Source organism: Sminthopsis crassicaudata, chromosome 5 (genome assembly GCF_048593235.1).
Source record: "Sminthopsis crassicaudata isolate SCR6 chromosome 5, ASM4859323v1, whole genome shotgun sequence".
Lineage (NCBI taxonomy): Eukaryota > Metazoa > Chordata > Mammalia > Dasyuromorphia > Dasyuridae > Sminthopsis > Sminthopsis crassicaudata.
In genome coordinates, this window is record NC_133621.1 from 283,538,820 (window position 1) to 283,561,831 (window position 23,012).

Below are 23,012 nucleotides of genomic sequence, written 5' to 3' on the forward strand. Positions count from 1 at the left end.
CAATTTTCAGTGCCAAAAATAATAATAGAAAGAGCAGCTCCGGATAAACTTCAAAGTCAGCAATCTTGGTAAATAATCAGAGCTAAACCCTCTGCCCCCTGCAGCCAGCCTGGTAACGAGTTTCCTTGCATTCATGTACTTTTGAATTGGCACAAAGCTTTTTGATCATATTATAAATTTTTTAGCAGTAAAGAGTCCTTGCAAACCTAACAATAACACCCTTCCTGCATTAGATATGCCAGGAAGTTTCAGCCACTTTTCTAAATTGTGTCTTATTGACCCTAGCCCTAAAATCCACAGCAACCCAGAGTGGAGATTAAAGTTAGCCCATCTACAATAATACAGAGCTCTGAACCAATAGCACTTTGTTAAAGGGTCCTTAGTCTCCCCTCCTGAAGTGAGCCTCAGATCTCCCTCACGATCTGAGATGCCCACTCCTTCCCAGTTTCTATTTTTGTAGGGGTAGATGTCCAGATATTGAAGAACAGCTACACGAAAAATGCAATGATTTCATAGGTTCATATATGATGCATAAGGTAAAATAAGCAAAATACTTTGTCATCAGGATCATGAGTTGGATGAAGCAGTGGGCCTCTCTACTGGCTGGGTGGCCATAAGATGAATGGCCTTCTCCTTAGTTTGGGCAGGAGGAAATGATACAACCTGTCATAGTCAGTGGCCTAAATGGTCATAAGATAAGGTCACCTGCTCCTACTGGACAAAATGTTGGTTTGGAAGCACCAAATTATTTTGAGAGACTTTTCATGCTCTTCTGCCACACTGGGTTTGGTGACAAACAAAACAAGGGTAGAGGGACTCTACTTAACTTCCTGTAATTAAGCAAGTAAACAAACAGAATTTGTGCCTCCTAGCTCTGGGGTCTTATATGTGGAACTTTGATATGATTCTATCAAATTGGTTAATACTGATTAGAATCGAGCAGGGATTCAATTGAATTATTTCATACACCAGCCACATTGGGTCACCTTTGAGTTCTTTTACAAATTTTCTAGGTGTCGTTCATTTATATAGCTGAACTTTTCATTTTGAACTTTCGCTTGAACTTCCTGTAAATTTGTCATAATTTTCTGTAAATAGTGGTGAGTGAAATGATGAGGTTTCCCCCCCCCCAATGACTGAAGCTGTCACTAAAGAATATAAGCATCTTTTGGGGCAAATTAAATGAGTTCTGGAAATTATTTTTAATATAAATAGTCATACCAGAACATTGACTTTTTAATTTTTTCTTTTAGCTAGCTTTAAAGCTGTCTTCAAGTCCCCCTTTCCCTCTCCGAATCAGTCTGGCGACATTCTGGACTCTTCAGCTTTGGAACGAGAATTTGAAACCAATATGAGTGAAGAAACTGAAGAACAGATGCCAGAAATCTCCTGGGTCCATCTGGTCCGTTACTATACTCACCTGCTAAGAATTAACAATATGAACACCCTTCTTGGTAAGAGCTTGAGAGGCTTCCTCAGAACTCTTCCTGCTTCCCATTCTTAGCTTACTCTTAGCTACATCAATAATAACAAGCACTTATGGAGGACATTATGGTTTGCAAAACCTCAAAGCACGTTTTCCTCATTTGACGGGCACTGCAACCCTGGGAGTTAGATGTTATATTAATGTCCGTTTTATAGAAGAGGTACTGAGGCTAAGAGAAATTAAAGTGAGATGTCCAGATCCCCCAGTCTGGGATCCCCAAGTTTTGAGGTCCCTCTTCCCAACTTCAACAGATTGGTTAACACGCAATATAAAAATGATGAGGATATAGGAGACGTGACTGATCCATCACTCAGTGTTATAGTTCAGAGAGACTTATCTATCTCATATTGATGAGGTTTAGAGTGGTTAGTGGCTATAAGAGAGTTATTAAGAATGCCCTTTAAATCAGCTGCAGATTCTAGGAGCGAAAGAATTCACTAATTCCCAGATATTAGTTGCAAAATGAAACTTTATTGTTATAAAGAAATCAGTTTACCCAGAGACTGACTTCTATAGTGGCAGATCTATGGGAAATGGAGTTTTGCACTGAGAATAGTTTTCAGTGGACATAAAGTCCTGGCAGCTGAGTGAGCCGCCGAGGTCCATCTGCAAAGACTTTAGTTGATGGAAGCACATTATATTGAGTATCTTAGTAAGGGTTGGGAAGCCTGAGCAGATCAGAACCAGTAGGGCTGGGAGAGGCTAAATTGGCTCAGATCCGGTGGGAACTGGGACAAGCCCAGATCTCCTATTGGAATTCAAAGGGAAGCTTTTGACCAGGATTTGTCTGGCATCCTGGAAAGACGACTCATCTGGGGAAGATATGCCTCAGCCAGGAGGGGTTGGGAATCTGAAAGGAATCACAGATCAATAAGAAATGCAATTTCTTAAAGGGACCACAGCCCCGCTTCAATACCACCCCATCTTGGGGAATCAACACAAGGGGGAATCTACTTCCAGACTGTCTGGACCTGGGGAATCCAGACCTGTCTGACTAAATGGGCCAAAATCCACCTCACCTAGAATTTCTTTATTTTTTGACCAGATCTAAGTTCTCCATCTCATTATCAGTTCTTCCCTTCAAAGGCTTGTCTAATAACCTACAGATGCTGATTTCTGAATGAGGATATAGAAAAGGGGAAAAAACCTTAGTTTAATAATTTATTATTAATGTAAAAGAGGAAGAATCATTTCTCTCAAGACCAGCAATCTATCTGTAACTTGTGGTCTTAGAGAACTGGAATAAATACCAAGGGTTAAGTGACTTAACAGTATTTATCAAGGCAGGAGTACCTTACTTCAAGTTGCCCAAGGCCAGACTTCTGTCCGCCAACATTATTTGCCTCTAGATTATTCTAAGTTAATTTATACTCATGCACTGTGTTAATAAAACTTCATGCTCACTCAGCCTTATAAAACTACAGAAATACACATTATTAAATGTGATGTTTTCCTGTAATGGTGCTCACCTCTTTTAAATTAATATTTTTTAAGTGGCTTCTAGCAATTGTCATCTTAGAAATTATCTTAAATGATTTATATTAGCCTGTTTCCCAGATTTTAAGAATTATAATTATAAGAAATAATTATTAAAAAATTATAAGAATATGCACTGTCACTCTTGCCCATAAATCAGGGTAAGGTTTAGGCAGTGAGGGGTGATCAGGGTTAGGAACTTGCACAGAGGGATGGGACCGAGCCAGACAAAGCCAGACACCAAGAGCAAGAGCCATGTGAGGAGAAGGCCGGCCAGGAATATGCCCAGGAACCAGCAAGGGACTACGGAATGATGGCTTATGTCTAAGGGCAGTATTATGTCTCAGACAAGGGGACAAGCTGTTAGGTGGACAAGGGAACAGCAGACACACATGGATCAAGAAGTAGTCTGATAAAATATCTCCTGCCTGTCAGGAGACAATTCTACTGGACCTGGTGTCGGCCTTGTTAGTGACAGGGCCAGTCTGCCTGCCCTGACCTAGGTAGACCAGGGGCAGACTGTTAACAGAAGCTGATGGGAAAGACATTTTCACACTGGGTTGAATTTAGCAATCTGGATGATAGAAATCTCTCCTTTATGTGACCATTCCTTTATTGAGTGCATTGCCTAATTAAAGTCTTTTTCTTTCTTTTCTAAGCTTCTCCAAAGCCAGTTTTCTTAGCTGATGAAATATTCTACACTTCCATTTTCAATGAAGATCTGGTTTTACGTCAGAAAGAAATGCACAGTTTCCTCAAAAAATTCTTAAGTCTTTTTATTACAGCCTGTATTGAGCCATTTCCAAAAGACCTTGCCTCCATAGAAAAAGCGTTGAATATCGAAAAATCCCAATATAGGCATTCACTTAAGGTAATAATTCTTTAAAAAACAATTTTTTGTTTTTTTTTTTTGTTTTTAAAAAACAATTTAAATGGTACAGTGGATAGAGAACCAGCCCTAAAGTCAGGGGAACTGTTTCCTTATCTGTATAATACAGCAGTCAGATTAAATGACCTCCAAAAATCTTTTCAGTTCTTGTGATTTCTGAATCCCATGAATTACAAGTTTATACTGATTATATCCCAAACTGACCAAACTACAAACGAAACATTCTCTCCTCCCCCTACTCCTTTCCTGCTGCCCATCAATAATAATTAAAAATTTTTTAAAATAAAGAAAGGAAGAATGGCTGAGTCTTTGGAGTTTTTCCCACAGAAAGGTAAAGGGGATGATTATACAAAGTAGTCATTGAAAATTTTGTACAGAGAAGTTACTAACAAGGTGTCTCAATAGGGAATATAAGAGCAGTCCTTCAAGATTTAGCAATGCACTATATATATATGTATATATATATATATACATATACATATAAATATACATAAAACATATGTTCATAAACTTGTCCCATATGTACCTGCCTCCTGCCAGAATTACTAAGTGCATGATGCATGTTCTCATAAAATATAAAATCTGGTTCTACAAATATTATATTCAATATAAATTTTTCTGAAGGTTAGAAACTCATTTGCTCCAAGAAGTTTATTAGATTTTGGACCTAACACCTATTTGACAGACTGTAAATTCTATTAAGGCAGGGACAGGACTTTATCTAGACTTTGTAGTTCCCCCAGCACCCACTATAGTGCTCTGTACAATTTAATAAATGTTTGTTCATACTAGCTGACCAAAGTTGTCTTGTTGGATGAAAAAAATTTACTTACAGCCTTAAAAATTTCTTAGATAAGAACTGAAGAGGAATAATTTCAACTATTCCTGATTTCTTGATGACATGTAAATTTTCTCCCCTCAATCAGTCTATCCTCTAAATATTATTTAACCTGACTTAATATATCTATAGAGTTTATTTTAGTAGTTTGTTAATTGTAAGATTATAATTCTTTTAAACTAAAATTGTTTTTTATAATTGTTTTTATAATTAAAATTGTCTTTTATAATATTGAAGGAAGCATAGGATTATGAAACTTTTTTTTAAACTTTTGTGATCTGAGAGGCTTGCAATATGTTAAAGAATAATTTCTCTGTCACTGTGTCACAATTTATTAATAGGAATCCTAATGATTGTCAAATTGATTTTTTGGGGGTCAAGGTTTAAACCTATGCTTACCCATAATAATAAAACCTAGATTTTTCTTATTTCTATAATTTCTGCATTTTGGTAGATGTATTTCAGTAGGAATCACCACATGAACTCAATTCTCCCATATGTGGCTATTCAGCCATTTAGTCATGTCCAACTCGTTGCTACCCCACTTGGAGGTTTTCTTAGCAAAAAAATTACTGAAGTGGTTTACCATTTTCTTCTCCGGTTCATTTTACAAATAGGGAAACTGAGGCAAACAGGGTGAAGTGATTTGCCCAGAGTCACACAGCTAGTAAGTGTCTGAAGTCAGATTTGATCTCAGGAAGATGATTTTTCCTAACTCTAGTCCTGGCATTTAATCATGGTGCCATGCAGTTTCCCATTTTCCCCATAACAGTGATATGGCTGATGTAGCAAATGATGTGGCCCCAGGTGAGGTGCTTTAGGAGAAGCTCCAAATGTAGAATCCACAATGGCCCTTCTTTGTGGCAAAGGGTAGGTTTATCTAGGAGAAGAGATTACAGACAAAATGAAGAGATACTATAAACAACAGGAATGGTAAATATGAAATAGGGTTAGGGGAGCATAGAGTGGGATTATATGGAAAGGGCTAGCTCCCTAGTGGAAGTTGCCATTTACCAGGAGAAAGGAAACAGTGGAGGAGGTTGGGACATGTCCTGAACTAGCAGGCTAAATCCTGAAAGGGACTTAGCATTCCAGAAGAATTAGCTGTAAGGAGAAGTGAGGCACTATAAGGAATGGTAGTTTTAGTGTTGACATTGGGGAAAGGACCCCAAAAGTTTTGGGGTCACAGATCAGTGTCACGAGGTGTCTCGAAAGAGTTTGCAGGCTTGAACCCATATCCAAGCCAAGGGACAGTTTATTGTAATTGTAACATCAATTCAAGTGGGCTAAGGTCCAAAGATTTTTAGCAAAGAATCTGGAGCAAGGAGAAAAATGTATCTGGTTCATGTCATTGATATGATAATTTTATGGGCTACAAGTAGAACTGAGGAGTGTTCTCAGGAGTTTGGTTATCACTGAGCAGCAGACCTAGGACTATCCTAAAGCCAGAAGACTTTAGAATCACTGACAGACAGATTGTTAGAACATTAGCATCCTAACATTAGAGAGTCTCAGGATCACTAATCTATCTTCCATAAAGTTTAAGGGAAGAAATATTTGTATACCCCTAAGCCAGAAGACTTTTACAATCATTGACCGAACAATAGCATTCTTAGATCAGATCAGGATCACAGATTCCAAAGCTAGACAATTTAGAATCACTGACAGAATAATAGCACTCTGAGGTCAGAAAGCCACAGGATCACTAATCTATCTTCCCTAAAGTTTAAGGGAAAAATATTATTATATTCCTAGGCCAAAAGACTTTTGCAATCATTGACAGACAAAATTATCAGAACAGATTCCAAAGCAGAAGATTTGGAGTCACTGATAGATTGTTAGAACAGAAGGCCCCTAGGTCCTGACCTTAAAATTATTGCTGTCTCCCCTGGAAGCTATATTCCATCATTTGGAGGGACACCATGGGGCATGGGGGACAGGTAAGGGGAAAGACACCGGGAAATGGAGTGTTGTGGTAGACTGATCCAAAGGAGACCAGAGTGGAAGCCATGAGCCATAACTGTTTTATAAGGAAAATTTAGCCTCAGGGACCTGACATAACTTGGATTTCTGACTGGATAACCTCCACAGAACTAAACTGATCCCAATGATCAGAGCCATCTTCCCTCACCCACCATTCAGGACCTCATCAACAACACTTATTCTCCCCATTTCATGCACGCAGTCCAAGAGAGGTGAAGTGATTGGACACATCCTGACTCCCAGCAGTTCTCCATCTCCCGCAGCACCTTGGTGCCCTGTAACGGGAGATGGGAGCCCATTTCAGAAAGCCTAAGAATCCATCTGAAAGGGCCCTTCTCCCGAGCATGGGGATCCAAGTTTGGAAACTCCCCCACGCCTTTCAAACCCTGCTCCAAAGTTGCTGCACTTGGATGTTTCAGGATGAAGGACAACCTATCATTACTTGGTTTCCTAAGGTGGGGGCACCCAACGTGCAACCTTGAAGAAATGGTAAATATTCGTGACAATTAGAACAGCAGTAGTGTTTCAAAGAGTTGTTTCACTCTGTTTGCTCTTCTTCTGATATAATTAGTGTAACACTCTCCTCGGATAATCAGCTTGGGAGATCACTGTCAAAGGCATGACAGGTGCAAGCAGTGTAATCATGTGTTAGTTCACTGGTGTAGACAGCTAACAAGCGGAAAGCTTTTTGGATTTTTTTTTTTTATCAACTCTTAAGCTTCGTTGATTTTTGTAATAACATTTTTTTGGGAGGCTTTAATCACTCAGGAAGCTATTTCAATCAAACCCTTCCTGTAATTTGATACTTAAACCTGCCTTCCCTCCTACCCCCAACACAAAGAAACGATGACTTTTTCCAAAAAGAGGATTGTTTTGTGTTCACCAGCTCCCATCATCTTTGGGCGGCTGCATCTCTTGAGTCTATTGAAGCTTTATGATGGAAAAACAAAGGTGCCAAACAAATGACATTAACAGTTCCAAAAGAAGATGTAATTAAAATCCGGTAGATGCTAAAGTATTCATGCTTGGATTTTTACAATCTGCCAGTGACAGTTCCCTGGGGGAGGCGGGAGGGGAGGGTACTTGATGTAGTTGATTTTGAAATTGGGGAGAATTAAAGTTAAAGACTAATACATGCAAACCACACTCTATTGTGTCAATTGGGGATGGGACAAGGTTTCTTTTTTTCTTTTTTTTTTTTTTTTTTTTCTTCTAAGGTAACACTGCTAGAAAGTATTAAGTGTTTGAGGTCAAATTTGAACTCAGGTCCCTCCTGAATTCAGGGCTAGTGCTCTACCCACTGCACCACTTAGTTGCCAGTTTTCTTTCAGAACTTTCAAAGAAAGAACTAGTGCTCTATCTGATTTGTAAATCTTAAAGCCCCTATAAATACAAACCATTGTTACTAAGAAGTTTAATGTACCATTAATTAATGGGCATTTACTTTTAATAGGTTTCTTCTATTCTTTGAAAGAAACTATTATTTTCAAGATAACAGAAAACTGTAGGCCTGAATTGCAGTTGAATCCTCTTATAATTCCACATTATTACATTCTACATGTTACATTTCCAGGCTAACAAATTTTGTATGTAGATCACAGAAAAGGGTCCCAAAAGATTAGGGGTCGTAGATCAAATTGTGAGATATCTTAAAAGAATGTGCAGGTTTGAACCCATCTGCAAGTCAAGGGGCAATGTTTATTGTTAAGTGTTGCTTAAGTTCTAAAAGGATTTATAACAAAGAACCGGGAGCAAGATGACAAATTTCTAGGAAAAGTTAGAGGGACAAAGTTTCATGTTACTTATCTGCTAATTTTACGGCCTACAGATAGGTTTGGGGGTGGTCTATTCACTGTTCTCTCAGGAACTTGGTTATTACTGACCAACAGATTATCTATCTGACAATAATGTTTGTAGAACTATCCTAAGACCAGAAGACTTTAGAATCACTGATAGATAGGTTGTTAGAACAAAAGCACTCTAAGGTTAAGGAACCTCATCATCGCTGTATTTCCCCCTTGAAGCTGTACCCCCTCCAGTCTAGAGATTTGGCTATTGTCTTTTAAACTTATCTGGACAGAGTTAGTGTATTCGGTGCCAACTAGAGAAATAAGCTATTTTTTTTTCCTGAATTATAACTGAGATGTCATCCTTATATCCACCTGCTCAGGATTGAGTTGGCTGGATCAGATTGCCTTGATTTGCAAAATTGTTTAGGGGCCATTTAAGAGTTTAATTTTCTTCACGGCACTCGTGGGTCCCACTTTTATCCTTTTTTTTGCTGCTTAGTTAGGCAAAGGACTTGGATTTTACAATCTCTCTTTTTTTTTTCCCTGACAGTTCCTTAAGATCTATTTTTTGACACATTTCCTCAATTCAACACAGTAGCTCCCCGTCAAAGCATTTTTCATCTCATAGGCTGACAACTTGAAAGGTCAACTTCTCTATTTCCATTTTTTATTTGAGGCCTCATACTGACAGTGCTGTCTGTATCTTTTCCTGTATAGGCAGTGGGATAATATGAGGGATAATAGAGCCGCACCGAGAGCACCCACCTGAAGCCCCTTCTCAGCCTGGCCACTTAACTCTGTGATGCATCAGTTTCAGTAGATTTGAAAAATAATACTTATAAATACCCTCTTTTCCCCTTCCTACATCCCAGCAAGGAGTTAATTTCACAAAGCCCTCTGGACATCATTGAGGAAGGCCTGTATAAAAGAATGGGATTGTTGGGACTATTGTAGTCCCCCTGATCATTCTGTTACTCGGGAGTGATATTTAACACTGTGTGGTGATCTTTAGGTCTCTCTCAGAGAACCCAGTGAATTATTTATGGATCCCACACATTTGTATTTCTCCACCAGTATCGATTCCAGGCTCATGTTACCTAAAAAAACTGTAATTTTTTGATGGGCTGAGTGTCCCTGGATAGTGTCCCAGCCAGGGATCACAACTCGGGGGAAATGACAACAATAAACCATAACCCCTAAGAGCAGAATGCTGTCCCTTGTATATGGTACAGATACTGTTGGTACCAAATGACTCATGTATTAGGAAGAACTTGCCGGTCTGTCCACAGATGGATGAGCCATGAAGGGCATTTTTCAGAAGCTGTAGTACTGTTCATATAGAAAAGGAACAATTGAATCTCTTCCCTCCCTGTCCCTCTCCCAAACCCCTATCCAGACATCATCCTCAAGTTCTGATTAACATTCAATAAAGAGAGACATTTGCTAAATGAATCCTTTAATTTTATTCTAAAGTTTTGATTGATTGTTTTTTTGATTTTTGGAATCAGGATAACCCTTTTTTGCATCAGTTTAGGTGCAGTTGATATTTCAAGATACAAGAACCTGCCCTTTTCTCAGCCTGGGAAAATTCCTAAAGTTTCCCAGGGGTCAATTGAACATTGCTTCTTCTCTATCTCAAGTTTATCATTATTCTTCTCAATCCCCGTTACAGGGAAAGAATTTTAAAATGCTGGTGGACTCTTATTGAGGTCCCTTCTATCTCTGATCTATCTGTGATCCAGTGACCTTGATGGAATCTTAGCTGTAGCCCCCACACCAAGGACCTTTTTCAGTGTCAGGATATTGGGGCAGGGGCAACAGCTAAGCTTTTATCAACCCTAAAGTGCCTCATATTCATGAAATACTATACACATATCAGATAAGGCTTGGAGGACTAATTGTAGAACCTTCAAGTATTAAAGATGATTATGGTTATTATTGTTGCCTGAAAATGGATGCCCCAAGATGAAGCTGTTTCTGATGAATTCCTGACTCCCCATGATTCAGAACAGGAAAGAACAATAAGTTCTTTCACCAGGTTTGGACTCAGTGGCCCCTCAGGTCATTTTTAGTTTCCTTTGAATCTTATTAAACCTATGATCCGAAAATTTTATTTTTATTTTGTTTTCTAATACTGATAACCTCTTCCTAACAAGGACTATGACAATGGACATTTTGATAGTTTCCATATGATTATTAACATCATGCTGGGAAGCATTTGATTTGGTATGTTGGTGGCCGATTCTAGTTCCATGGTCATTCTGAGCACTGAAAGGGAGCACACTAAAGTTAGAATCACAGGGCCTGAATACAAATTCCAGTTCTGCTGCCCATTAGCCATAGAATCTTAAAACTCTCTGGACCTCTTTTTTTTTTCCATCTTCACAATAAGGGAAGATAAAAGAGATGATCTCTAGAGTCTCTTCAAGTTCTAAATCTGTGATCTTAGGGAGTTCACCATTTTAAAGAGAAGCATGAACCAAAATCTAGCAATATAGAAACAGAGGTCTTGGATTTGAACAAATATAAAAAGTACAATTGCTTTAAAAATAGCTCCTTGTGAAGGAATTTATGACCAAAAAAGAACTAGAGTGTATTATGAATTGCAAAATAAATCATTTTGATTGGATTAAATTAAAAAGATTTTGTACAAACAAAACAAATGCAGCCAAGGATAGAAAGGAAGCAGAAAGCTTTATATTCAAATGCTCCGATAAAGGCCTCATCTCTAAAATATAGAGAGAATTGACTCAAATTTATAAGAATACAAACTATTTTACAATTGATAAATGGTCAATGGAGACGAACAGACAATTTTCAGATGAAGAAATTAAAACGATTTCTGGACACATGAAAAAAAATGCCCCAAATCACTATTGATCAGAGAAATGTAAATTAAGACAACTCTTCTCAGATGGGCTAAGATGACAGGAAAAGATGATAAATGTTGGAAGGGATATGGGAAAACTGGGACACTAATACATAATTGGTGGAATTGTGAATTGATCCAACCATTCTCTAGAGCAATTTGAAACTATGCCCAAAGAGTTATCAGACTGTGCATAGTCTTTGATCCAGCAGTGTCTCTTCCGGGTCTGAATCCCAAAGAGATCATAAAAAAGGGAAAAGGACTCATATGTAAAAAAATGTTTGTGGCAGCACTTTTTGTAGTGGCAAGAAACTGGAAACTAAGTGGATGCCCATTAGTTGGGGAATGACTAAGTTATTGTTTATGAATGTTATGGAATATTATTGTTCTATAAGAAATGATCAGCAGGATGATTTCAGAGAGGCCTGGGGAGACTTACATGAACTGAGGCTAAGTGAAGGGAGTAGGACCAGGAGATCATTGTACAGGGCGGTAACAAGATTTTATAAAGTGACCAATTCTGATGAATGTGGCTCTTCTCAACACTGAGATGATTGAGGCTAGTTCCAATGGTCTTATGATGAAGAGAGCCAACTGTACTCAGAGAACTGTGGGAATGGAAGGTGGATCACAACACAGTATTTTTACTTTGTTGTTGTTTGCTTTTTGTTTTTTTCCTCTCATTTTTTCCCTTTTTGATTTGATTTTTCTTGTGCAGCATGATAAATGTGGAAATACATATATATTTCTTTCCTCCCTTTCATATATATATATATATATATATATATATATAAATTACCCATGTTTAACATATATTGGATTAATTAATTTCTAGGAGAGGGAGAGAAAGGAGGAAAAAATTTGTAACACAAAGGTTTTGCAAAGGTGAATATTAAAAACTATCCTTTTCACATGACACAATGAGCTATTTTTTAAATAATAGTTTATTTTTAAAATATATGCAAAGATCTTATCTTACAAATTTTTCTCCCTTCTTCATTCTTTTCTCCTCTCCCCTCGCCAAGAGAGCAAGCAATTTGATATAGGTTAAATGTAGGCATTTCTTCTAAATATATATTTCCATATTTATCATGTTTCACAAGAAAAATCATATCAAAAGGGAAAAAACTGTGAGAAAGAAAAAAAAAACGCACAAGCAAACAAACACCACCATCAGAAAAAGGTGAAAATATTATACTTTGTTCTACATTCAGTGTCCATAGTGTCTCTCTGGCTGAGAATGGCTCTTTCCATCACAAGTGTATTGGAATTGTCTTGAATCACCCCATTATTGAAAAGAGCCAAGTCCATTACAGTTGATCATCCCATAATCTTCTTGTTATTGTGTACAGTATTATTCTGGTTCTTCTCACTTCATTTGACATTAGTTCTTTCCAGGTTTTTCTGAAATCAGCCTGCTGATCATTTCTTATAGAACAATATTTCATTACATTCGTATACTATGACTTATCCAGCCATTCCCCAACTCATGAATATCCGCTTAAATTCCAAGTGAAAGTATCGTTTTTATATACAATGGAGAAAGGGGCTATGTTGCCACAAAGAAAACAGGAAATTGTTAATGGACTTTTTGAATATTTGAAGCTTTTAGAGGCATTAACCAAACTGCAATGAAAGATCTACACCATGGTGAGAAAGTGGAATATTTATTTTAAATAGTCCAAAGGAATAGAGAAATTAATTTTCCTCCCTCTCCCAAGGAAGATTATTGCTTACGCAGTGAACATCACAAATTACAAGCAGATTTAACTAACGCATTTTGCAGAGAAGACAAAATGGTGGCAGTGGATATGGAGTAGGTGCAGCCTTCCAGAAGGAAAAACATACCTTACAATGCTCTGCTATTTCTGAGCTCCTACGAGAGGAGAGAATTCACTTTGGAACATTATCCTGATCATCTCTCCCCTTGTTATAGTTCTGTTTATAAAGATTAGCTCATGGTGTGTCAGAAATAGCATCATGAAGGAACTTTTTAAAATTTAACTTAATTTTTTTAAGGCAACAATACAGGTGAAACAAAAGAAATATACATATATACATATATATATACATATATACATGTATACATATATATGTATATGTATATGTATATATATATATATATATATATATATATATACCTGGCCCTAGCCTTACAGTGTTCAGAATGTAAATAGTTTAAATGTTATAATTCTATTTCTGCTATTAAGAATTGGTTAATAATATTGATTACCCAAAAAATGATTCTGAATTTGGATGTCCTCCTGCAAATAAAAGAGCAATGGATTCTCTTCCACAAATAGCCTTTCCAGACTCCTTTTACTGCTAGTGCCTTTTTCTCTAAGATTATGTCCTATTTATCCTGCTGATATCTTGTTTGTACATAGTCACGTGTATGTTATGTCTATGGACTGAGCTCCTTCAGAATAAAGTCTATTGGATTTTTAGGGGATGACTTTCTTTATTATATCCCTGGTGTATACAATAGAGCCTGACACAGTAGGAACTTAATAAATGCTTGTTAATTTTTTTTTCAATTTTATGCTCAGCAGAGAAGGTAGAAACCCACCTTCTAAGTTTGGATTCTTAGCTTCATTTTCACAGCATAATAGAGGGTTCTCATTAGGCAAACTCATGAAAAGTATAGATTGTACTTTAATGAAACTTCCTTTTTCATATTAGACTTGTTCACATATAATACTTAGGGGATGATTAGAGATACAGGAGAAAGGAAAATACAGAAAGGAAGTTTGAAGTGAAGTGATTCCTACAAAAAATAGCACTAGGATTAAAATAATCATAATAAGACAAAATTAATTGTTTTCAAATGTTGGGGATGAAAAATATTGGCTGGGATAATGACAAAATATGAGAAGAATCTTACTCATGTTGATTTCTTTCCCTTCAACAGGTGGGTCAGGAAATATCTGTGCTAGTAGAAAAATTCACACCCTCTAAGGGGGCAACTCCTACAGAGTCTATAGTGGATTTTTCTTTATGTACTCTAAGCAAAGACCTTTGCTTTCAGTGGTACCTGCCCCCTCTAGAAAAATCTCCAAAAGAAACAAAATCTATGGTAAGAGAAAACAATTACACAAAACTTTGTTTTTTGTTTTTAAACACACTATCCCTTAAAGACAGTGGTTTTAAAAATTAAATGTTTTAAGAGTATATGCAGCCTATTAATTGCAACATTATACAAGCTGACCCAGAAATCTTCATATAATTAGCATAGACTTGTATGAAGACTTCTGGGCCCCCTTGTACTGCAGAAATTGGATTTAAATTTAAAACAGACCTATCTTTAAATCACTGGATTAGAAGTATTTTTTTTTCTTTAAATCTCCATTTATGATTTGCTCGATTTCTTTTTGAAATTAGGTGTTCACAATGCATGCTCTTTATTATTTTATTATTCTGGAAATTTTCCATTTTCATATTCAACACATTCAACACATTCATCTGTTTCATTTAGGTTTTCAGTTTCTTGGCACATGCTTAATCACAATAGTTTCTAGTGTTTTTCTTTTATTTCCTTTCTATTCCTTGTGAATTCCTTCTCTTTTGTTTTGGTGATGATTTGGTTATTCTTGGTGGGAAGAAGTTAGAAGATAAGGGAGATCAAATTAGTCATTCAGTAAGCATTTTTTAAGGTCCTACTATATGCTAGGCATTGTATCAAGCTTTAGGAATATAAGGCCAAAAAACCCTGGGGTTCCTGCTCTTAAGAAACTCTTAATCTGCTGGAAGCGGGAGGAGACAACATGCAAAAAATTATGTTTAAACAAAAGATATTCAGGGTAAATTGGACCTAAAGGAAGCAATTGAAGGAAGGCAATAGAATGAAGGTGAATGAGGAATGGCTTTCTGTAGAAAGTGAAATTTTAGCTGAAACTTGAAGAAAACCAAGAGGTAGAAATAAAGAGATAGAGCATTCCAGACATGGCAGAAAGCACATGAAAATACCCAGAGTTGGGAGCTAACTGTGCATAAGTCAGTTACACCCCATCCCCCCAAAAAAAAGATAGTTCTCAGTTTTTTTTAATATCAATAGTCAATTTATTTTTAATTTTGCTTATCTTTTTTTTTATTTTCAGGATTTCATTTGTTGTGTTTTATTTGTGGATTACTGATTGATTTTCTTTCTTTTTCTGGATGCAATCAGGGTTAAGTGATTTATCCGGAATCACACAGCTAGTAAATGTTTGAGGCTAGATTAGAACTCAGTTCCTCCTAATCCCAGGCATACCATTTTATTCACAGTGCCACCTCGCTACTCCTGTTTGGTTGATTTTCTAATTTTTTTCTTTTTAGTTTTATGTTCAATTCATTGATCTTTTCTTTCTCTCTTTTTCTGGAAGCCATTTTCTTTTGTATGGATATGTTGTTTTATAACTTATTTTTCTTTCCTTCCTCATGCTCAGTTCTATGTGATTCTGAATAGGGTTCCTTGGTATATGATCTTTCTTTTCTTAACCACTTGCAGTATTTTTAATTTGATCTGGGATTTATGGAACTTATTAATCATACTCATGTATCATCATATCTAGGCTTTCTTTCTGGAGGTAACCTGTGAATTCTTTCAGTCTATATTTTTCTTTAGTTTCGCTGCTTCTGGGCAACATTCTTTTATGATTTCTTCTTATACATTACAATTAGGTTTTTGCTTTTTGTCTTGGAAACTGGTGATTTATCACATTATTTCTTAATACATCTTTCTCATTTCAATTGTTTTTTTTTGATAGTATCTCATGTGCTTTTCCAATTTTTCTGAATTTTGATTTTCACTTTATTATTTCTTAATATATAATTAAATTTTTTAGTTTCATTTCTTTCCTTCTTCTTTACGTTGTTCATTATTTGCTAAGGTAGTCCAACTGCTGTTCTAAGCTGACTATTCTACTACTTCTCTATAATAATACCAACAACTTTTATATTGTGCTTATTATACCAACTGCCAACTGCTTTTTGATGATCTCATTTGATCCTCACAAAATTCTGGGAGGTGGGTTTTACATTTGAGGAAACTGAGGCAAACAGAAGTTCAAAGACTTGCCTAGGAAATATCAAAGGCCACATTTGAACATCATTCCTCACTCCAGGACTCCATACTCTGAGCCACCTAGCACCTTGCCACCTAATTATCCTCCTCTAGTTCTTTTATTAGCTTTCCCAATCACTCTTAAATTCCTTATGGCCCTTAGGTTCTCATTTTTGGAATTTTAATTATAGATATGTAATTTGCTTTTGTTCTGACATTTTATATTGGAGTTGTCTTTTCCCATATTAAGAGCATTTTTTGTTTTTTGTCTATTTCAAAAGATCATAGATTTAAGGGGTAGGGAGACAGATGTTTCATAGTCCAGTCCAAATGCTTCATTTTTACAGATGAGGAAATTGGGGTTTGGGAAAGTGAAGTGTAAAATGTAAGATATAAATTCAGAGATTCTGATTCAAAATGCATCATTTTCTACTACATCATTCTGTCTTTCAAAATGTCAATCATTGTTTTTGATTTGTAAATAACTTTTCTAGTAAGGTGATTCATTTGATCTTGAAGCCCTAGAACCTGGTGAATACCTTTCTGAGTGAATTAAAACTTGTTTTTGTTTTTTTTTTCTTTTTCTTTTTCTGATAGCATTCTGTGGAACAAGTGGGGTTTTTTTGTAGTTTATTTTCTCTTTCTAATACTTTTGGGAAATTTGTATTCTTTCTTGAAATATAGTATTTAGGTTCTTTGTTTCATTAGGGCTTTTTCTGAGAGTCCAATAATTCTAAGATTAAAAATCCAAGCTCTATTTTTTTTTCATAGTCAGTTACTTTGGTTTATTGATAACTCTTAAGTGTTTGGGTCTTTGTTTTGTTCTGTTCTGTTTTTTTTTTAATTTTTGTTTTGATTTTGAACTGATGTTTGTTGTTCCATTTCTTCATTTTTGTGTTTTACCATGTTGTTCTTTTTTTTTTTTCATAAAGTACAAGTTTTCAGTTTTTCATTCTTTTTAGTTTGTCTGACTGATTTTTGATGTCTCGTAGAGTCATTATCTTCATTTCCTGGTTCTAGTTTTTAATGTATGATTTTCTTCAGTTAGCTTTTGTATCTCCTTTTCCATTTGATTAAATCTGCTTTTAAAGATGTTGTTTTCTTCGATGGATTTTATTTTTTTTTGCATTTTACCAATTTTACCTTTTAAGGCATTGTTTTATTCAGTCGATTTTTGTCTTTTCCACATGCTTGGCACATGCCCTTGTATTCCCTCCCACCCTCAGGTATTTTTTTTCCACATAGATTGTTTATTATCTAGCTACAAGTGTTCCATCTCACACATGTGCAGGGCCTTTAAATTTTTTTCCCTTACATGTAAAAATAATTTTTTTCTTAGGGTCACTAGTTGTGGCTGTATTGTAGAGAGACTTCCTGGCTGCTGAAGTCTCTTCAGATTCTGAAACTCTGTGTTTCTGTGGATCTAGCCTCCTATTAATCTTCAGTGTTATGTGGCTCAACTAATTTGGAAAAAGATGCCTTTTTGCAGCCTAGACAGATATTAAGTCCTGTTTTCTTATATATGTCAGGACACCCTTATCCCAGGTCAGTAACTGAAGCTCCCCTCCAGAATATGAGAATTCACCACATGGAGGGAGTGAGGGTAGACTATCTGGCCAGGAGAAGGAGTTAACCACCTATTGGAGTCCCCAGAACACATGATGGTTTGGAATTCAGGGTAATCACATTAGAAATAACCAAATAGGGAAGGAAGGAGGGATAGGGTTGAGGAGCAAGACATAATGGCTACATTCTGGTATTTAAAGGGAGGGACATTTATACTTGTTAGATTTGATCTCAAAAGGTAGAACAATGGGAAATAATTTTAATGAGGTAAATTAAGGCTTAGCAATCAGAGGTATCAAAAAGTGTAATTATCCACCTTGGGAGCCTGGAGGGCTTCAAGAAGAGGTTGAAATTGCACTAGAAAATCCCAAGACATCCCTTCCTAATCAAAAATGTTGTCTGTCATTCTATGAAATTTAACCAGTTTGAGTGTGTGAGACCAGTGAAGAACTAGGAAATGTCTCCTGCTCTTGGAAGGTCAAGTCAACTCAAAGGTTTCTCCCTGGACATCACTGGACTGCCAAAGGGGTCCAGGACATAGAAAAACTTGAGGCAGATGAAAGTGCTCCAAGGCATTATACTCTTTATGATAAATAACTCACAGGCTGCAGTCTTCTAAAATTATCAAATTTGTATTCACTGACACCCTAAATTGAGGGAATTGAAGGGACATTTTGAGTGGATTTGGGGTAGGATGAATAAAACAGGAACAGGTTTGGGCTTAAAAATGGTGCAGGAGGGGACTGAGAGATTTGCCTTCCCAGGTCTTCCGAGCTGTTTTTCTACGTGTGAAGCTAGTGTGGGGTGCAAAGGGACCAGCCCTTTGATTGCTGCCTCATTGAGAAGGAAGAGAGAGAGATCCCTCTGGCTATTTCCCAAGAAGCTCTGCGCCCGAATGCGGCTCTCTTGTCAGTCATAGCATCCTGCTTCTTCGACTCCGGCTGGCCCTGCTCCCCTACTTCCCGCTCCTGAGTGCTGTGTCCTCTAGCTGTGTCTGTGGTGGCTTCTGCAGGCTACATGTCCCCTGCATCTCAGGGGATAGTTTTGCGAAGCCAGAATCCTATAACGCACACAGGCACTTTTTAATCTGAGCCCTTGTTGCCTCTCCCATCGGCCCCTTCCATGCTGCCGTCTCCTCTTAACCCTCAGCCTTCAGAACTGGTTGCTACTACAAATTCAGTCTTGTCCCCACAAGGACACGAAGGAAACCAACCTTTTAAAGTAACACTCCCAAGAAAGTTTGGAGATAACCTTCTTTTCCAGATGTTTTGTGCTTTCTCAAATTCCTAGGGACAGACTTGACATGTAAATTCATTAATACAGACTCTTCCAATGGAAGTTGACACTTTTGCTTCCAATTTGAGTCTTAGAGACTTGATTACTTAGTGGCTAAGTAACTTGTAAAAGTCCCCCCCATCCTAAAAGGACCTTCCATTCCCCTACTGTTCCCTCAAATGAACAACCAAACAACAAGCAGACATTCTTCCTACGTCTCTTCTGTGTTCCAAAGCTAAACTCCTGGGAAAAGCTGTAACGGCTCACCGTCTTTCCTTCTTCTCTCATTCCTCAATCTTTTGCAGTTTGGTTTTTCTTTTTATCATTCCATGGGAACTGCTGTCTCCAAAATTACTAATGATCTCTGGATTGCCATATTTGATGGCCTTTTTTGGGTTTTCTTTCTTTACCTATGATGGAGATTTTTGTGACATTGCTCTCTCTTGGTTCCCCTCCTGCCTGCCTGACCCCTCAACCAATTCACACCACCAAATTTGGGGTGTTCTCTAGGGCTTGGTCTTAATCTTTATTCTCTTTATCTCTTTCCATGGATTTTAATCAGATCTTGTAGATTTAATTATCATCTATGTGCAGATAAACCATAATCTCCTGATCTCCATAATGTACCAATTCCTGGTCTCCGGCTGGATAATTTTCAGCTAGGGGACCTCAAAATTAACATGTCCGAAGCAGAATCTATTATTTTGCCCCAAATTCACCCCTGTTTCAGCTTCCCTGTTTCTGCATCAATATTCTGAAATCATTGATGTTTATGACCTTCATTAACTTACTCTTCATTATTTCATTACTTCATTAAAACTCTTAATTCTCCCTCCCTCTACATGTTTAATCCATCACCTCTATAAGCTTCCTAGCATCCGTCCCCCTTTCTCCATTCCCTTGGCTCCTACCCTACCTGGTTAAGACTCTCATCATGTCTTCCTTGGCTGCAAATCTCTCCCCTCCCTCCTTCTCATAGTCACCAAGAGGGATGTTCCTAAAGCCTTGGGCTGCTGCCCATAACAGCCATCTCACTGATTGTCTGTCAGTTCTGCCGGTGGTCTGTTTTACTTTAGGCTCAAATGCCTGTTTGGTGTTGAAAACCCTTTACTACTTGACTCTGACATATCTTTCCAGCCTCCTTATGTGCTCTTCTATTTCATCCACTCTAGAGTCTAGCTGAACATTTTGTCTTGGAATCCCAGCTGGTCATTGATAAGTGCTTAATCAGTGTTTGAGTGATTACAGTTGTCTGTGTCACTCACAGTATAAGTGACTAGCCCAGAGTCAACAGGATTTGAAGTTGGGCCTTCTAAGGTGTGAGATCCAGCGACCTATACTATGTGACCATTAATATAATTAAATACATTAGTTGCCTGGTTTAAGCTACGAATGCATTAGAAGTCCAAGGTAGTAGGAGGTTTGTGAGATTTTTACATTATTTCACTTCACATTGGAGTGGAGAAAAGTACTCACATTTTCATTAACTCACATTTTCATAACTCACATTAAAGAAATAGAAAAAAAGCATTGGTTTTTGAAGCTGGAAACGTGAGGCAGAGAAGGGTGCTTTTTAAATGCCTTTTAATCTTTTTCAGATAATGTTACTATATGCTTATAACACCAAACCAGTCAAGATTGCTGATGCCTTTGAGTTCAATTCCAGCTCTCTAGCTTCTGGATTTTTCTGGGTTCCTCTGAACAAGTAAGTGAACAAGGTTTATCCGTGATTTGTAGCATTCTGATGATGTCTTGAATGTTTTTTTAGACAGGTGGGACTGCTTCAGGTGAGACCTAAAGAGAAGAGAATAAAGAGAATTCTTGTGGAGTAAAATGTAAAATTAGAAGCAGTCTTAGGGTTTCTGCAATGGGATATTTGTAGTTGAAGAAGCAGATGCCCTGAGATGTAAAAGTGGCTTGCCCAAGACTAGGAAACTAAGTAATGACAGGTCTCTGGACACCACAGTGTTCAGCCTATCCATTAACCGCAGGGTGCCTTACATTTGCCTTTTTAAAACTGAAGTCAAAAGCTTTCAATTGTTCATTGTTCAGAACAGTGGTCACATTCATTTTTGATCCCGCTCTCTCTCCTCACCCCCCAGGTCCAATCAGTCACCATATCTTGACATGTTTTGCTCCATAGCATCACTTACAGACAGGGATGAGATGGGATCAATTTGAACCAGCTCTTGTCATCATTAAATTCTCTTTGAGCATCCATATCACGGAAAACAGCAAACTCCAAATCAGAGCTAGATTTTTTTGTTTTGTTGTTTGACTAAATTTCAGAAAATGATAGAGAAAATGTTAATTCACATTAAATTTTAAAATATGTTGTGCACATCCCTGTATCCTAGCCCTTCTTTCTACTCCCCCAGTCACCACTTTCCTGTCTTGGACAATTGTAATAACTTCCTAATTGATCCCCCTGCCTCAAGCCTCTCTGCCAGTCCATCTCTCATACAGCTGCCACAGTGATTTTTCTTAATTGTACATCTGGCCATACTCATACTCCAGTGAGACTCTTGCTTCTAGGATCAAATATTATTTCAGCATTAATTTTTTAAACTTTTTTTACTTTTTTGCCTAAGTTTTATCTCATCCATAATTATCAATATCATCTTATTTGTGAATAAGTAAATGTATGAATGATAATGGGGAGGAATACCAGAATTGTTTTTAGTGATGGAGCAAGCAATTAGATAAGTCTGGAGACCATGGACTAGAGAATCACATCAAAACTTGTACATCTGCACCATCTACTATAGCCTTAAGGATTCAAGCTCTTCTCTCCCTACATAAAACCTCTGTTCAGTGTTGCCTGTGAATTTTGACTCATTTTCCCTCCTCCGACTTGCCATGAGCTTCATGTATCTAAAACCCTTTTCCTAAGGGCCAACTCAAGGCTTACCTTTTTCATGGAGCTTTTCTTGACCCCCTGAGATTCATACAATACTTTACTGCTATGGAAGAGGTAGGTAAACAGGAACACTGTGGATTTTGAGGAATTGTTCTCCTGAAATACTCAGAGACTAAGGAAACAGAACAAGGTTCCTACTTTGTTTTTCTTCATATTGGCTAAGGCAGGCTGAACAAGAATGATGCTGTTTTAAAAGAGGCCTTCATCATCTGAGATTTCCTGTCAATATGGGGAATTTTGATAAAACTAACCACAGAGAAATGTATTTCCCACAGGAATAAAGCTGACCTTTAGCACGTCTATAACTCTGACTCCCCAGGTTTATACACTCCCCCCATTTCTTTTCTGCCAAAGAATAGAGCTGATTGACTGTATTTTTAGATGAGCCTTAAAAGCTATAAAACCCAATCTGTACCCTAAGGAGCTAAAGCTGCCTTCATTCCAAACAGTCTTGATGCTTTTCTTTTCTTTTCACTCTGACTACTCACTTTTTGACCCTCCTCCCATTCCGACTCCCAATCCTGTAGACCTTCTGAAGCCTTCATGGAATCCAGGAAACTTCTGCTCTCTTGCTTAAACTTTTCTCTCTTTGGGCACTTTCTGGTATGCTAAGATTGCCATTTCTTCCAAGATAATTATAAATCTTTCTTGGGTAGGGACTATACATGATATTTATAACATGGAAAAACAGTGTAATATAGTAAGCAGGGTTTTTAATTGACCACCACCATCATCATCAAAATAGCATTAATATATCCCTTTGAAGTCTACAAAAAGCACTTTACAAATATCATTTCGTTTATCTTCACAAGAACTATGGGAAGACTTATGGTCTGGTCCTAGATTTGTAAGTGACTGTTTTTGATACACAATCCATTC

The 23,012-nt window shown here is 37.3% G+C and overlaps 1 protein-coding gene across 4 annotated transcripts in view; it reads left to right on the top strand.

Annotated features, from left to right (window-relative positions):
• The window catches only part of CFAP54 (cilia and flagella associated protein 54), a 279,694-nt gene that overhangs the window by 230,088 nt on the left and 26,594 nt on the right, over window positions 1-23,012 (top strand). For all 4 annotated transcript variants that reach the window (XM_074271318.1, XM_074271319.1, XM_074271321.1 and 1 more), the window contains 4 exons: window positions 1,254-1,454; window positions 3,622-3,833; window positions 14,243-14,407; window positions 20,812-20,918. In XM_074271318.1, the coding sequence (XP_074127419.1) occupies window positions 1,254-1,454; window positions 3,622-3,833; window positions 14,243-14,407; window positions 20,812-20,918 (685 nt within the window). The remainder of the gene's footprint in view (window positions 1-1,253; window positions 1,455-3,621; window positions 3,834-14,242; window positions 14,408-20,811; window positions 20,919-23,012) is intronic.